The 16,666-nt window shown below is 37.1% G+C and overlaps 1 protein-coding gene across 4 annotated transcripts in view; it reads right to left on the reverse strand.

Annotated features, from left to right (window-relative positions):
- COL19A1 (collagen type XIX alpha 1 chain) overlaps positions 1 to 16,666 on the reverse strand; it is a 329,196-nt gene that overhangs the window by 46,517 nt on the left and 266,013 nt on the right. For all 4 annotated transcript variants that reach the window (XM_065543865.2, XM_005552609.5, XM_065543866.2 and 1 more), the window contains exons 28-36: positions 15,822 to 15,857; positions 15,657 to 15,710; positions 15,515 to 15,568; positions 14,123 to 14,164; positions 9,355 to 9,456; positions 9,217 to 9,270; positions 8,880 to 8,933; positions 3,665 to 3,718; positions 2,224 to 2,277 (exon numbers count right to left, since the gene is read on the reverse strand). In XM_065543865.2, the coding sequence (XP_065399937.1) occupies positions 2,224 to 2,277; positions 3,665 to 3,718; positions 8,880 to 8,933; positions 9,217 to 9,270; positions 9,355 to 9,456; positions 14,123 to 14,164; positions 15,515 to 15,568; positions 15,657 to 15,710; positions 15,822 to 15,857 (504 nt within the window). The remainder of the gene's footprint in view (positions 1 to 2,223; positions 2,278 to 3,664; positions 3,719 to 8,879; positions 8,934 to 9,216; positions 9,271 to 9,354; positions 9,457 to 14,122; positions 14,165 to 15,514; positions 15,569 to 15,656; positions 15,711 to 15,821; positions 15,858 to 16,666) is intronic.

A 16,666-nucleotide genomic window follows, 5' to 3' on the forward strand; every position in this document is an offset into this window, starting at 1 on the left:
AACTTTCCTACAAGCAGGCAGTGGGCTCTGGGATTGTGGCTCTGAGTCAGCCCTAACTTTGAGCCTCATTTCTACCACCTTCATCTTTTGGAAACCAGAGGGGACATGAACATAATTTGATGAAAGTGAAAAAATCACAACCTGTGTTGTGTCTGCAGAAGGGAAACTTCATCTCCATTTCCTACATTAATATCTGACTTTATGCCCTAGTCAGATACATCTCCCTGAACAGAAGCAACTGTGGTATGGCACTGTTTAAAGCAAATGGTCACTACAATATAAACAGTCTTAGTCTTACAGGAGAAGCAGACTGAAAATAGAATTTGTGAGAATGAATTCAAGTTGAAAGTTGAAAAATGTATTTCACTTTTATTTTTACAAACCATAGATGTTTATCGGTCCATAATAAGCAGAGCTACTGAAGTCCCTCTGGTGTCTCTCAGCAGTTCTTCCTGTAACTCTGCTTTTCTCTTAAAATAGTAGCCTCATAAAATCTTTTAAGTCCCTCTGTAGCAGAGGAAATGGCAAGACATGGTTAATTAAAAAAGAATTCAGATAGAGTAAAATTTCTACTCACAATGTCCAAGAATTTTGAGGGATTTTAGTCCATTCCCACAAATGTAATCAAGGACTTCATTCCAATACCCTCCCAATTTTTGGTAACGAAAGTATCATAAAATCTTTTGTTTGTATGTTTATCAATAAAAATAAACTGTAAAGTTCTTCTTGCACTGCTTCTGCCTGAGAATATATAACAAAGAACAAGCATATAGTTGCTTTGCTCAAACTGCTTTGATGGTGGCTATCTCTCTAAGACATGTCATATTCTGCTGACAACTGGCAGTGTCCTTCAAAGAATTATGTCATAGTTCTAATGAGTCAACAAACAAGGAAAAATATGTGCCTATTGAAAAGCCTTTTTTTTCCGCCTCTGGCACCATTAAAAGTCATATATTCACTCTCATTTGTGCCCCAAAGCTCATCTCAGTGTGGGATTCCCATTAACTTCAAAGGCAAGTCTATGACTGAGTAATTTCCATAGAGAACAGAGAAAAAAGGCTGGTGGAGTTGGGCAAGCTCCTTGGGATAAAATCAGAAAAAAATGTGCGGAGACTATCTAGAATAAAGGCATTGTTTCCTTCAAAATGTGTTGAGATTCCTTTGCTCCTTGATGTCATTATGCTCCACGTTGGTCAGGGAACTTGTGTCCTGATGAGTGGGTGGAAGCTGCTTGAGTGGCTCATGTGGACTCTTGATTCTTATTTCCCCAATCTAAATAGCTAGGCTTATTCCACTTACTTGCTGGATCTGCCTGGACTAGGGCAATAGGGCCTGTTTAGATCCTAAATGGAGTAAACATGTGAAACTGTGTGGTGTCCTGTCTGAGACTCATCTATTGCTGGTCCTCCTTTCTGACCATGGCAACCCATCTGTCCAATAACTGATCTCCCCAGGAAACAAGCTATCCTGGCTCTTCAGTACATTTCCCCCATGACCGTCTAGAGACAGAACTTCTAGACTGTCTCTGCAAGCTCTTTGATTACTAGAATCTTGGTCCTGAGAGCCAGCCCGCTGTCTGGAGCTTTTGGAGGTGAGGCCTTTGGGAAGTGATTAGGTCATGAGGGTGGAGCCTTCATGAATAGGATTAGTGCCCTTATAAAGGAGGTCCAAGGGAGCTTGGTCACCCTTCTACTATGTGAGGACACAGCTAGTAGGAGACATCTATGAACAAGAAGGCAGACTCTGTCAGATACCGATTCTGCCAGCACCTTGGTCTTGGACTTCCCACACTCCAGAACTGAGAGAAATATGCATAAATGTTTGTTGTTTATAAGCCACTCTGTCTATGGTATTTTGTCATAGAAAACTGACTGCCCCTGTGGCTGGAACTCCCTGGTTCACACCACATTACTTGCATCCTTTCAGGAGGCTCCCCCACTCAATCCTTCCACATAGATGGTTGCCCAGGATCCTGAATCCAGCCTGAACTTTTGTTTTATGGTTCCAATGTTCTATTTATCTTTTATCCTAGGAAAATATCTCCCATGTTGAGAATAACCTTTGGACCGATGTTCTTCCAAGTCCACTACAAGAATAGCTACTCTCTGCCATCATTTCTACTTTCAGGCTTTGCTTGATTTTATGGCTCTCTCTGTGAAGAGTCTCATCTTGCTCCCACTCCAAGCCCCAGTTTGGATGGTAAGTGAGGCTTTTCCTTTGTACCTTTTCACCTTTTGCTCCTGTGGGACCAGGATGTCCAGTTCTTCCCAGTAAGCCCTGTAAAACATAAAACTAAGTTTGTTACAGAAACAAAAATTAAATGGCCGAAGGGTATTGGAAGTTGGTTACTAAAACTTACACATTTTGAAGGTCATTTGATCCTAATTAAATAAGCCCTAGAAGCTTATATTTCTTCTGGCTGATACAGCAGCTGTATCCTGCTGATAAGCCCTTGGAAGGGTAAAATTTGTATTTGTGGTTGCTTTTTCACCTTGGTCAACCACATTTAATGACCTTAATTGGAACCTTTTGATACACTTAAAGTCTTGCTGTTTAAATGGCAATTTATATAACATTATGCCTTCCTAAATGAGCTATAGTTTTGGTAGGGATCAACATTTTAAATACTGCAAGGCGGCAGAATTAACAGTGTGCACATTGAGTTATATGATCTGCATTTTACCACTGAAAAATAAAATTTAATTTTAATCCTTTGGGAACAGAGTTAGCTATAATTTTCATGGTTTCTTTCACAACTCTTTGTCATCGTTTTTAATTTTAGTGAACAATTTAAAGCCAGGTTTGTTCTATATAACTGTGGTGAAAGCATAAATGACACAACTTTAATTATGGAAAATCCTTATTTCAGAACATTAAAAATATATAATTACATTCCTACTGGTGTGGTAAAGACTCTGTCGGCATAGGAACTCTAAGAAAGGATGAGGTGGAGAAGCTGAAGCATGTGCTGGGTTGCCAGATTTAGCAAATAAAAACACAATATTTGGGATGAACATATGCTAAACAATTATTTGTTTATCTGAAATTCAAATTTAACTGCATGCACTGTATTTTATCTGGCGACTCTAGAATTAAACTCTGTTTGAATGAGAGATTGGGTTTGGCAAGTATAAAGGAAAAGAGATTCTGTTCTAGGAAAACAAGACAGTGAAAGACACGAAGGCTTTGATGGTGTGTTTGAGGGTCAGTGAAAGCCTTGACTAAAATAGAGGGATTTTAATTTATACATAGGAATAACAATAAATGAAATCTAATAATCCTTAGCCCACTTTTTTTTCCTTTAGAAAATAAATTCTCAGTTTGTGCTGCCATTTGACTATCTCTTCTAAAGGTTAGTGCCAAAAAATTATAAATAAAAAATAGAATGCTCTTTTATATGCAATTTCTATTTCAAACAGACTAGCTTAATCGCAGACTGCTTTCTGGTCTGGTGGAATTCTGATACAAGCCCCCAGGACACTGAGCAGTCTTAAGTAATTACTAAATGAAAATCTGAGAGCTTGGATGAGGCTACTTTTCCAGGCAATAGCTGGACAATCTACATAGAGGCACAGAGAACAAAATGCAATGAAGAAAATTAATTCACCTTGCATCATCCCAGCAGATGTAAACTGTGAGTGCAATCATTTTAACAAATACTTACAGGGGGTCCAGTTGGGCCTGGAGCGCCTGGAATGCCTGGAATTCCTTGAAGACCCTGGAAAAGATAGTTCCTACCATAAAATCTGTTATATCATTGGGAATAAGGCATTTTAGTTAATCAAATATTTTGACCATTGAACATTAAACACTTATTTAGCTAATTGAGAAACATAATGTATGTCATATGCAAATATCCTTTTTTAATTCTAATTTTCTAATTTCAAAAATATAACTTTTTCTTTAGGGGTGCAAGTGATTTTCAGTTATGTAGATAAATTGTATAATGGTGAAGTTTGTGATTTTAGTGCACCCATCACCCAAGTAGTGTACACTGTACCCAATAGGTAGTTTTTCATCCTTCACTCCTTGCCTGCACTCCTCACTTCTGGGCCTCCAGCATCCATTATATCACTCTGTATGCTTTTGTCTACTCATAGCTTAGCCTCCAATTTTAAGTAAGAATATGTGCAAATACTCAGTTTTAAACAGTAAGAAGGGTGAGATAAAATGCCAGGACATGGAATCTGAAGCAAACATAATTTAATCTGGTGATTCACAGAGCATTTCTTATTTTATAGAGCCATTCCGTCAGCAGTAGTATCTAAGAATCTTGTACTGGTAAAACATGGAAATACAAATTTCAGATTGGCAGAATGCCATTGAAGAAACACATGATTACACTAAAGCTCCATTCAGCTTGGGAAAAATGGAATATGTTTTATGATATAATATTTATTTTAGCTCATCAGTTTATTACAAGGAGAAATTTGGCTCATTGGTGAATTTAAATTTGGAACCCTTTCACGGCTTAAGCATAATAATGGATAGATTTCCCCTCCCTCCCCTCCTCAGATTTGTAGAATAGCACCAATTATACCGGATAGGATTTAGGATGCTGATACATTTATATATCAAGGAAGAACTGGCAAGATTAGCTAACTTATGTAATTAGTTTTGAATATTATTAAATAAATTACATACAATTTATAATACGAAATATTTTGCAATTACTACAATCATGTTTTAAAAAAGTTAGAAAACATGCAAAAATACAAGTCACAAATCTTATATAGCAGAGGGTCTACATTTTTAAACAATTTTAAATGTACTTCCTAAAAGATGGGAATGATACATACAGGCTTTTATTATTTTATCATGACAAATAGATAAAAGTTTTATCAGAAACTTTAGTGTTAGATGTGTGTTTTAGAATTCTGGATTATCACTTCATTTCACAGGTAACATGATATACATACTGAATATTATGTAATACTGCAGTGGTGTTTGAAGCAGTGCCCTCTAATAAACACACACATATTTCTGTGGCAAAACACAATATTCTGACAGAGCGGGATAGACGAGCTCTGTGTGAGTTAGGCCAGATTCGGCTGCCAAATGAATTTGCTTGGGAAACAAAGCCAAACTTGGGAAACATTTCCAGGGTTTTCAGAGGCTTTGGTTTTGGAATTTATAGATGAGGTGTTGTTGATCTGATTTGGCTCTGTGTCTCTACCCAAATCTCATCTCAAACTGTAATCCCCATATGTAGAGGGAAGGAGGTGATTGGATCGTGGGGGTGGTTTTCCCCATGCTGTTCTCATGATAGTGAGTACGTTCTCAGGAGATCCGATGGTTTTAGAAGTGTTTGGAAATTCCTCCTTTGCTCTCTCTCCTGCTGCCTTGTGAAGGTGCTTGTCTCCTCTTCACCTTCTGTCATGATTGTAAGTTTCCTGAGGCCTCCCCAGCCATGCGGCACTGTGGGTCAATTAAACCTCTTTCCTTTATAAATTACCCAGTCTCAGGAAAGTTCTTTATAGCAGTGTGAAAATGGACTAATACAGTTGTGGACCATGACATTACTATTACCAGAAGTCCCTCCTGGGTAGTGGGAATAGGGAGAAATTTTATCTTTCAGTGATTTTTGTATTTTCCTAATTTTCAATAGTGAACTGATATCACTTCTATAATGAGAAAAAACTATTTTAAAATACCCTTTTGTTATATCAGACAACCATGTGATACATCAAGTTCTAGACTGAATGATTCCACTCTTTCAGGATTTAGTCTCCTTTACTGAGTAAAATATTCTTTCTGTATTGCTATACCATTCTTTGTCATGATACAATTCCTTTACCTTTCACTATTATGATATATGCATTTTCATATACTTTATAAATATTATATGACATGGCCATGGAAATATTACTGCATATTGATTATGAGCATTCTATAGGACTGTGAGCTGGATCAAGGTTCTTTGCATCAGTGGGATCAAGGACCAAGTTCTTCCAGTTTTGTCCATTCAATACCAAATGGTGTTCAGGTCTATTCATGTGATATGATATGAAGAAATGCTTAAAAATTCTACTTGAACATGCTAGAATTCCTCATGTCATATCCTCATGTCCTTGGGCCAAATCTTGTGTGTATTTGTGTTAAAGAATGTTGACATATTTTTTCTCCAAAATTTTATCAATCTCATTGGCAGTGCTGTGTGTGTGTCTGTGTGTGTGTGTGTGTGTGTGTGTATGTATGTGTGTGTACATGGGCATGTGTGCATGTGCAGGCTCTACATATTGGTATATGGTACTAGTTCTTTTTATTTTCCTAACATTAACTTTCATACAGGTTTATAAATGCAAGGTAAAAAACATTTCCATCGATAATGGCACCTCTAAATGACTGGAGATAATAAATGTTATACTATAAATTTCTTTACCTCAAAATACCCATTTTCCATAAAATTCTTTCTATATGTACATGCATAAAATATATGTATATATGTATTCTTTTTTTTTTTTTTTTTTTGCTACTTTTAGTCTCAACACTGAATCAGTCCAGAGATGTTGAGTGAGTTTTTAGATAGCCTAATTTATAAGCTTGGGATTCATTAACCTTTGATGACCACATTAAACTTTAAAATAAACCTCAGTCCATAAATAAAAAATCATTCTCAGCAGCCTTTCTCTGAAAAAGCTGAAATTCTGTAGTAAAAGTAAAAGTTACTATAGATGCATAAAGGGCAATAAGATAATTTTACAAGACAAGATGATCATTAAAGAAGACAGATGCATATTAAAGAGTAGGACAGTCAATTTAACATACAGTGCCAAACTAACACACAAATTAAAATTTATTGCAGAGATATTCAGAGATCATTGGAGCTACATTCTTACCCTGCTCTGATATTTCATTTTGCAAGTCCCAGATTAGTTGCTACCAAGAATATTTTCTGTTGCTATAATATCTGGCTGATGATATTTTTCATGTCTAATTTATCCATTATTACCCTAAAATATTATACGAAGACCTGCATTTCAAGCAAGAAATCACTCCATCAAAGGTTAGCATGTGTTCTATTAGCATCTTCCAAGTTGCTACCTTGAGATGTGCAACAACATCTGTGAAAAATGTGGAAGAAAATATTGCTTTTCTAAGAGTAATAAACAAGCAGGCAACTCCTCTCTCTCATTTTCCAAACAGATGAAAAACATAATAATTAGAAGTCTCAAAGAGATGGGGTGTCCCTCTGTATGTTTTCCACTTAGAGTAGAATAGACATTTGAGATTTTGTAAGATTAGATATTAAGTCCATACTGTGTGTTGAAATGGTATAGTTCATTGGCCAGTTGGAAATGCACGTTTTTGGTCCAAGTTTTATTCACTTTGACAAATCAACAAATTGTAATTTCAAATAATATCTGAGACCAAGTAGAAGATGAGATTATATTCATTATTTCCCATCTGCTAGAGAGAAAACTGCACCACCTTATTCCTTCTACAAGGCCTAAAGGAGTCAATAGGTTACTTCAGATTTATTCATATTATTCACGTGATGTGAAGAAACAATGGAAAAGAATCTCCCGAACTTGCTGGAACTCCCCATGTGACGAGCATTGTGCACAATTTAGTGAACTGTGTTAAAGAATTTATGAGGGGTACCAAAGAAAAAGCCCACTAAAGTGTGGGGAATATTAACAATGGATTTCAGTTCACTAAGAGAGAAAAGTGCCCTGCAGAATCAATGAAAATTAACTTCTAGTGACTTTAACTTAGAGTTACTTATACAAAACCTGAATTCCAATTATTTCCTGATCTTTTCGTTATTACCTTCTCAATTGCCTCTAAAGCCTACCTTTTGAGTGGAGGCAGTTCAAAGCTGTTGGACTATGAAAATCAGTTATTGTGCTTGTACTTTAGTAAAACCTTCTGTGGAACATGAGGAAGCAAAAGCACAATAACTTATTTTGAAGATAATGTTTTATTTATGGATGAAAATAAATATTGAATGTATTTGGTATTCAATTTTTAACTTGGGAAAAATTAAACCTCAAAGTTTTCTAGATTACAAGCAATATTAATTAGAAACAATAGTACATGATAATTGCTGTAATGTAAAATATAACTCCACCTAGAAAAATAGATTTTCTTTATATAGTTACGATTTTCCACAATAACATCAAGGTTAATATATGCCAGATGGCTTACTTACTTTCATTAAGAATTATTAGTATCAAAACTGTTTAAACTAACAGCAATTCATCATTCTAATTGGTTTTTCTAAGAGTTAGTGTGAATTATGTAGGAAAAAAATTATGTCCTGAGCATCACCATGGCTTAGAGTCAGAAAATTATACCATTATCTCAAAAGCACATTGGACTTGGAACCTTAGTCCAGAGGGTGACCAGCTGATGTAAACTAGAACAAGAAGATTCTTCTGACAGTTTTTTTTCTCCCAAGAATTTGAAAGCTGAGCAAAGATGCAGACAATCCAAGGTCGCTGAAGTTTAATCACAGTTTAGTGGTACCCAGGGAAGCTCTGCTGGGTTCTCAAATGCCCTTACTCCTAGGCTGGTTGTCTACTATTCCTTTAAATCTCTTAGCTACCCTGGGAGTTTTTTTGAGCTCCTTTCCCCCTTTCCTTTACTTTTATTTTGTGAGAGCTGGAATTGTTATGTGCTAAATGAAAACAGAAAAATTATAACTGACATATTAACTTTGTGCCTTAATTTCCTTGTCTCTAAAACCGGACCACTGATAACCAACATAAACATGTCATTTAAAATGTGTCAACATTTTAAAAGCTCTAAGTGGTCTTTGTTTTTACTGGTTCTAGCATTAGATCTGAGCTATAGAAAAATTAACATTTTTACTCTGTTGAGCCACGTAAAGAGAATCATTATTAGGACTGTATAATCAGAAAAGAATCTGTTACCTCATCGCCTTTCTCCCCAGGTATCCCAGGGTAGCCCCGCTCTCCTTTGCTTCCCTAAAAAGACAATACATTCAGCTAGCACATGCAATCATTTTTCTTATCTTTTGGAAATGAAAAAAATCTCTTCTAAGAACACTTGGGGCATGTAATTTGGACAGGGTCAGGGAACAAATAAATGGCAACATTTGCAAGTGGCTTTTTCGTCTCTCTCTCCCTCCATATATATCTATATATACATGTATGTATTTTTAAAGTTGTATATTTTCAAATATCGGGTTCCTTTTTTTCATACTGAATTGAGGGTCCCAAGGTGAAAGTGGAGAAGAGAATTTCTTACCTTTGGTCCCTCTCTGCCTGGGATTCCTGGAGGACCCCGTGGCCCTATATCACCCTAGAGGACAGAGGAAGAACAGAACTGAGAGGATGCACTACATGTAACCTATAGGGTTCGTAAACATTCAGTCAGGCTTCTCACCTTCCGGGCCATGGAATCATACTTTCCAGGTTCACCAGCGCCTCCTTCTCCTTTGTTGCTTTTCAGCCCTGGGACACTGGCTTGGCAGTTGCCACAGAAATTCTAATGAGTATAAAGATAAGGTTACTGAGAGAGTCATAAAAGCCATCTCTAAAGGTGAGGTTTCATGTGATGTGAAGTTCTTTTGGAACCTTTGTCAGAGATGAGTGATATAGATACGTCACTCTGCTTTCAGAAACTTGATTTATCCAATTTAAAAACATTAATTTTGTGAGGTAAAAACTATTTTCAAAGCTCATCAGTGATATGTTTATGATATTGATGAGCTTTTATTTTAAAAGCAGGTCTCCAATGACATTTAAATAGAAAATTCCAAATAAATAAGGAAAAGACACGTAAGTCAAGAACAAAAACTGAAGTTCCATTGTTTAGTAGAATGTTTCAAAAGGGAGTGGTAATAAAGTTTAGAAAACCCAGCACGATTACAGAATTCATACACCCTATAGCACAAATCATTTTAAAAACAACAACAACAACAAAAAACCTGCAAAGAAAGGATTTGTCCTTGTGGGAGCAAAATTAGTTCTCCAACTACATACAGTTTACTAACATTTTGTCGGTGGAGGCACTCTAGAGAAATAATTACTTGACTGACATAGACTTGACTCCTAGGTCAAATCCAAGTGACAATAGGAAATCTAAGTGAAATTACCTTTCCATTGCCTTCTCTGCAACCTTTAGCTGATGTGGGAAATCTTAACTTCCAGAGTCTGAGCTCATAAGATAAACATAACTCTCATCACACAGCTAAAGAAAGAGTGTGTGTGAAAAGCTCTATATAGGCTTATTTTTAAATAAATTGTTGGAATAAGAATATGACCAAGAAAGGCACAGAATAAGGGCCACTGAGTGGGGAGATAGTTTAACAGTTGACAGAAGGTAGGACAACCTACGTTTCCATACTTCCATCCTTTTCCCTAAAGGAAAGAATCTTTAAACATGAAAAAGAAGTGAAGCTTGCCATTGATAAGAAACTGGCAAGAAAGCCCATGGCTATTCAAATTCAATATTTTTGACGTAATGAATAGCACTGTAAATCTGATTTTCAAACATGGGCTCCTTGGAACACTAAATTTGCATGATACTGAAAAGCTTGCAAGGTGTGATGGTTAATACTGAGTGTCAACTTGATAGGATTGAAGGATGCAAACTATTGTTCCTGGGTGTGTCTGTGAGGGTGTTGCCAAAGGAGATTAACATCTGAGTTGGTGGACTGGGAGAGGCAGACCCACACTCAATATGGGCGGGCACAATCTAATCAGGTGCCAGTGCAGCTAAAATAAAGCAGACAAAAGAAGGTGGAAGGGGTTGATGTGCTGAGTCTTCTGGCCTTCATCTTTCTCCAGTGCTGGATGCTTCCTGCCCTCAAACATGAGACTTCATATTCTTCGCTTTGGACTCTTGGACTTACACTAGTGGTTTGCCAGAGGATTTTGGGCCTTCGGCCACAGACTGAAGGCGGTACTGTCAGCTTCCCTACTTTTGAGGTTTTGGGACTTGGACTGATCCACTATCGGCTTCCTTGTTCTTCGACTTGCAGACAGCCTATTGTGGGACTTTACCTTGTAATCACATGAGTCAATTCTCCTTAATAAACTCCCTTTCATATATACATATATACTATTAGTTCTGTCCCTCTGGAGAACCCTGATGAATACATGAGGCAAATCATCTCAAAAATGCTGGGTTACAGCAATCCCATTACTGGGTATATACCCAAAGGATTATAAATCATTCTACTATAAAGACACATGCACATGTATGTTTATTGGGGGCACTGTTCACAATAGCAAAGACTTGGAACCAACCCAAAAGCCCATCAATGATAGACTGGATAAAGAAAATGTGGCACATATACACCATGGAATACTATGCAGCCATAAAAAAGAATGAGTTCATGTCCTTTGCAGGGACATGGATAAAGCTGGAAACCATCATTCTCAGCAAACTAACACAAGAACAGAAAACCAAACACCGCATGTTCTCACTCATAAGTGAGAGTTGAACAATAACACATGGACACTGGGAGGGGAACATCACACACTAAGGGGGCCTGTTGGGGGTGGGGGGCTAGGGGTGGGATAGCATTAGGAGAAATACCTAATGTAGATGACGGGTTGATGGGTGGAGCAAACCACCATGGCACGTGTATACCTATGCAACAAACCTGCATGTTCTGTACATGTACCCCAGAACTTAAAGTATATAAAAACATGCTGGGTTAAACAGCTCTCTTCATGGTGGTCTTTCTTAGAGTCTGAATATAGAAAATTTCCAGATGAATTTTACCACCTGGATTATTTCACAGGGACAATGTGTTGGCACAGGAGTTAAATATATATATATTTATAGAACCATTACTGATGATACCTGCAAAACTATGAAGATAAAGAGACACTTGAGAACTTAAGAGAAACAAAAGGATTTCCATATTTCAAAAAGTATGAAAAAGATAATGATCTGCAGACACAAACATGACATCTCAATACGGAGCAAAACCTTGGCATATCGATATGGAGCAACATTTTAGAAGAGATTGTTCAACTTACTATTTTAGTAAAACATTAAAAAATGATAATCATTATGACAAATACAATTTCTAAGAGTCATTTGAAACTGACTTCATTTTCTTTGGGTTAGGGTTACCAGAATGGTAAATGTAAAATAACTGAGTTTTATTAACATTCTTGGAAAAATGTCTTAAGATTTTCTCATGGAAAGAATAAAGATGCATCAATTATTAACCAATACACAATGTCATTCAAAGAGGGATTGACATACTGATTAATCTAAAAGGAGGCCTTTGAAGGGGCCTGTAATTATGCCAGTTCTTTTTAATACTTTAATCAAAGATATTTTTGCAAACAGAAAGCAGGATGATCAAATTGGCTAAAGACTCAAGGTAGAGAGATATAGTGTTAACGTATGGGGTAACAGGATCAGGATTTAACATGATGTTATTACATTGGCCTGACAGATCCAACCCAGAATCTAAATTCCTGTATTTGGACTTTGTTCGGGGAACTACATGCCTCCCCTTGCTTCTATTGTATACAGTTTGTGGAGACTATCAATCAAGATGTCCGGCTCTCTACGGACTCAGAACTTCAGTGAAATGACACAGAGACTGGAGCAATGGCAGAGCACGTTCATTAGAGGGATGATTCCCGGGTGAGACTGTCAATTAGTTCCACTTCTGAGAGCACTGGAACCCTGGTTCTGCTTCCTGTCAGAGCCTATTCATGGTCCTTTGATCTGTTCTGTGAGATCCCATATTCTACCAGTATATTCATTTCTACTAGAGCATAAAGGTTTCTCATCCTTAAAGAACCCTAAGTATTCTGAAATGATATAACTCCTGCAATCCTGCTATTTCCAACACCACTGTCTCATAAATAATCTAGGACTTAATGTCTGAGGACCTATGTTCCTGTGTTAATGTTACATTTACTTGCTGTGTGACTCTGAAAAAGTTACTTAACTGCTGAGAACTTCAGGTCTGTCATCTATAGAATGGGAATGCTGCAACAGGCTGAACTCATAAGATTATTATGGAAATTAAATGAGATGATATAAGTAAAGTGGCATATTAACTGGCCTGTAATTTTAACTCAATAAATATAAGATTTTCCTGAAATTCTGGCAAATATTCTTCTCTGGCTTATAAAAACTGCTGGCTTTTGGAGGTCTTAGAAATTCCTTTAATATATATTTATATTCATATTCATATTTACACTTATGTTTATGCATCTATTCTCAAAACTCTACTTTACAAATGTATATGCTAGAACTCGAGTCTTTTGAATTCAATTAAACAAATATTTCTGCCTGCTTACTATTGTGCAAATAATTGTGTGAATCACTGGGCTACATGCTAGAAATACAAACTAAATTATATATATCTAACTATAGTCTGTGTGTGTGTACACATACACAATGTCCATTCATACAAAGAAAGATACAACACATTGTGTTTGAGTATGAAGTCAAGAGCCTGATTTTCATGTGGGCTCACTCAGTCGTAGCACACCAGGCAGAAACATGCAAATACATACCCTTACATATGTGCCATTATCATCCCCCCAGTATGTTTTACTGATAAAATACAGGGAAGTGTTAGAGATTAAAAAAAGAGATAGCAAGATTAATTCCCTGAGATGATAATAGGTAGAGGTGATTTTTATTGAACAGAGTAACAGGTATTAGGGCAGGTTTCGACTGTGGAATTTTGTAAAATCCCATGACATCAAAATTCAGCCTTGTAAGTGGCCATATATAGAGCAGCACTGATTTTCATCTTGGGACTGACCAGGCCAGATTTAGTGAGAAGGATTCGCTTTCACAGTAGTGAGCCAGGGTGAGTCAACACCCATTAAGAGAAAGATGTTCCTCCAGAAGAGAGAATAATCTACTCCAGGGTGCTAATGACATAATTCCTTCCCTGTAGCCAATTCATAACTATACTACCCGCTGCCCTCCACCCCTGCTCCGCCCAAAATGAGAGGCTGGTAAAGAAGAGAGTGAAAGAATTACGATAAATGGCATAAGGTATATAAGATACATGTTTATTTTCCTATCTTAAAGATGTCCTGCCATTTAAAAATTGAATTGGAGTTCCAGCTAAACAATTGACTCAATTTCTGCTAAATATTTTCTTTGTGATTTTTCTGGAAATTAACACACAATTTCTTACACAGCAATACAGTACCTTGAGCAAAACACCAATGTCTCCCAAGAGAGGAAGTGCAATCTGTGGTTAAGAAGATAAAACCAAAGATATGTATTTATATATGAACACAATATAATATAAACATACAGTACAATATAGATATTTTTCCTCAAAATGCCATGAAGCTTCTAGTGTCTCACTTTACAATCACTGGCTTAACGTTATGTTTCGTATCAAGAAATGTGCACGTGGAACTGATAGAATTCAGAACAAATTTTGAAAAATGTTCACTATTCTCTCATGAACGTGCAAACACACATATCATCATTTTGACTGTGCATCCCTATTTTATATTTTCATGGCAACCTTTATGCCGTCCCTGGTATATTATTGGTTTTAAATAATACATAAAGATAAATTATTTATTAAAAGGAAATCACTCCTCTGGCAAACACATTATCAGGCTGTTGAGAAATATGAAAACTACCAGATAAGTTTGCCTTACAGTTATTTCTCATGGAAGTTCAAAAGAACCTACAGTTGGCTTAAGTGATAGGCAAGACAAATACTGAAGGAACTTGGACCACATTTTGGCCACATATCTTCAGATGTTCTTTCAGAGAGACACTGTGTAAACCCAAGTAATATTTTGTAAGATTCCCAGAAAAATGCACAAGTGATTCACCCAACAGTGGCGTTAAAGTAATGCCAAAATATGCCTCCACACGTAGCTTATAAAGGCACATAAGGCCCAAACACTGTGGGAGGTAGAAAGGATTTGTGAGGCTTAGAACTGAGAAGCCAGATTTGGATTTTATTATACAAGACTCTTAATACAATGTCATGTACCATATGGCCTCTCAAATTATAACTGCCGAGTCTGAGGCTATTTAAAGGGATTTCACTGTTGCTCAAAGCAAGGTTTAACCTAGAATAAAACTTTGAAACACACATTTAGTGCCTAAACCCATTTTATAAGAGTCTACTCAAGCCAGTTTTCATAATTTAATCATTGCGACATTTTAAAGCTACAGAATCAATGGATCTGTACCATATTGTAGGCAACTTACCTGCAAAATTTCATTTAGAAAAATGAAATTCATTTAGCCACTAGCATTAGAAAAAATAGAAATCGTGGCGATATATTTTATCTCAATTTTCAATGGGATTGAGACATTATATGCCAAGGCTCAGCCTGGGGCAAAATTGTACAGTTGAATTATACCCTTAGGAAATAAGTATTCATCACACACACAGAAATGCTGACCCAGCCTGAATTCTTTTTCTCTCGACAAAATAATGGGGATAAACAAAATCACCAAGCAGTCACTGAGCATTCTAATGAGTTTGGACAGCAAAACTTGCTTGGGAGGCTGTTTGGCTTCTGGGTGCATTTAAGACACATAAATCAGACAAGGTCTGTCTACATACCGGGTCACCTGGGGGGCCTGGCAGGCCTGGCTTTCCATCCCTCCCTGGAACTCCCTGAAAACAGAGGTGTCCATGTTCAATCTTTGCACATTGGCACAGATGCAGATTAAAATGGGGGAGGGTAGATAAAGAAAGTCCTTACATCATTCCCTGGAGTCCCTGGGGTTCCTGGCAACCCAGGAAGACCTCGAGGACCCTGGAAAAGGAGGGAAATAAAAACAGTTACTTATGAGGACGGTCTTTCAGTCATTTCCCCCAAGTCAGCAAGGTGGCTTTGCTGGGATAAAAAATTAGTTAAGTAGCTTACCTGAATACCTGGCTCTCCAACTGGTCCTTGGGAGCCCTGAGTACAAAGGAGATTTTATTATCAAAATTCCACCAAGAATGTCCATAAATTATCCAAGTGACATAAAAGACTAAGCATTGTAGTTTACTTAGAGGCACAACAGGGTGTGCCACCGTACACACGAGGAAAACTGCAAAGTCGGCCAAGACTTTCAGGTCGTAGGTGAATAACTTAATCAGATACCTGTTGCTGGAAACATCAATATGATTTTGCTCAGAGACTTGGGACATCTATCTCATTACCATAATCTGTCACTGCACATTCATGAGGGCACAAAGAATGCATCCAAATTCCATCTGTCAGAAACTGACCGCCCACAGGGGTAACTGGTTCGGGGCTTCTTTTCTTTTCTGCTTTCAACTTTGAGTCATTTATCTCTTGGAAGAAATCACCAGAACCAGTGTTCAGTGACAGGAGTAGGAGGTAAAACACTAATCAATGATATTTTTCTACTTTTAGAAAATTGGAATTTGGGATAAATAAAATGAGGCTGGGAGATTATCAGGGAACTTAATGATGGTAGCTGTACCGCTCTTACGTAACCATGAACTTCTGTAAGAGGAATTTGCAACCTAAGTAAGTCAAGAGCTGGTTTCCTAGCAGTTGACTTCAGTAACTACTCACTGACTTTTCCTTTCTTATTTAAAGAAATAAATATTCATATCACTGCTCTTGCCAAAGCTACTTTTTTCCTCCCTTTCTATTTATCCTCAACCACCATCACTTCCCTAATAATTTTCTTTTCTTTTCTTTTTTTTTTTTTTTTGAGATGGAGTCTCACTCTGTCACCCAGGCTGAAGCGCAGT

Source organism: Macaca fascicularis, chromosome 4 (assembly GCF_037993035.2).
Source record: "Macaca fascicularis isolate 582-1 chromosome 4, T2T-MFA8v1.1".
In the NCBI taxonomy this organism is placed as follows: Eukaryota; Metazoa; Chordata; class Mammalia; order Primates; family Cercopithecidae; genus Macaca; species Macaca fascicularis.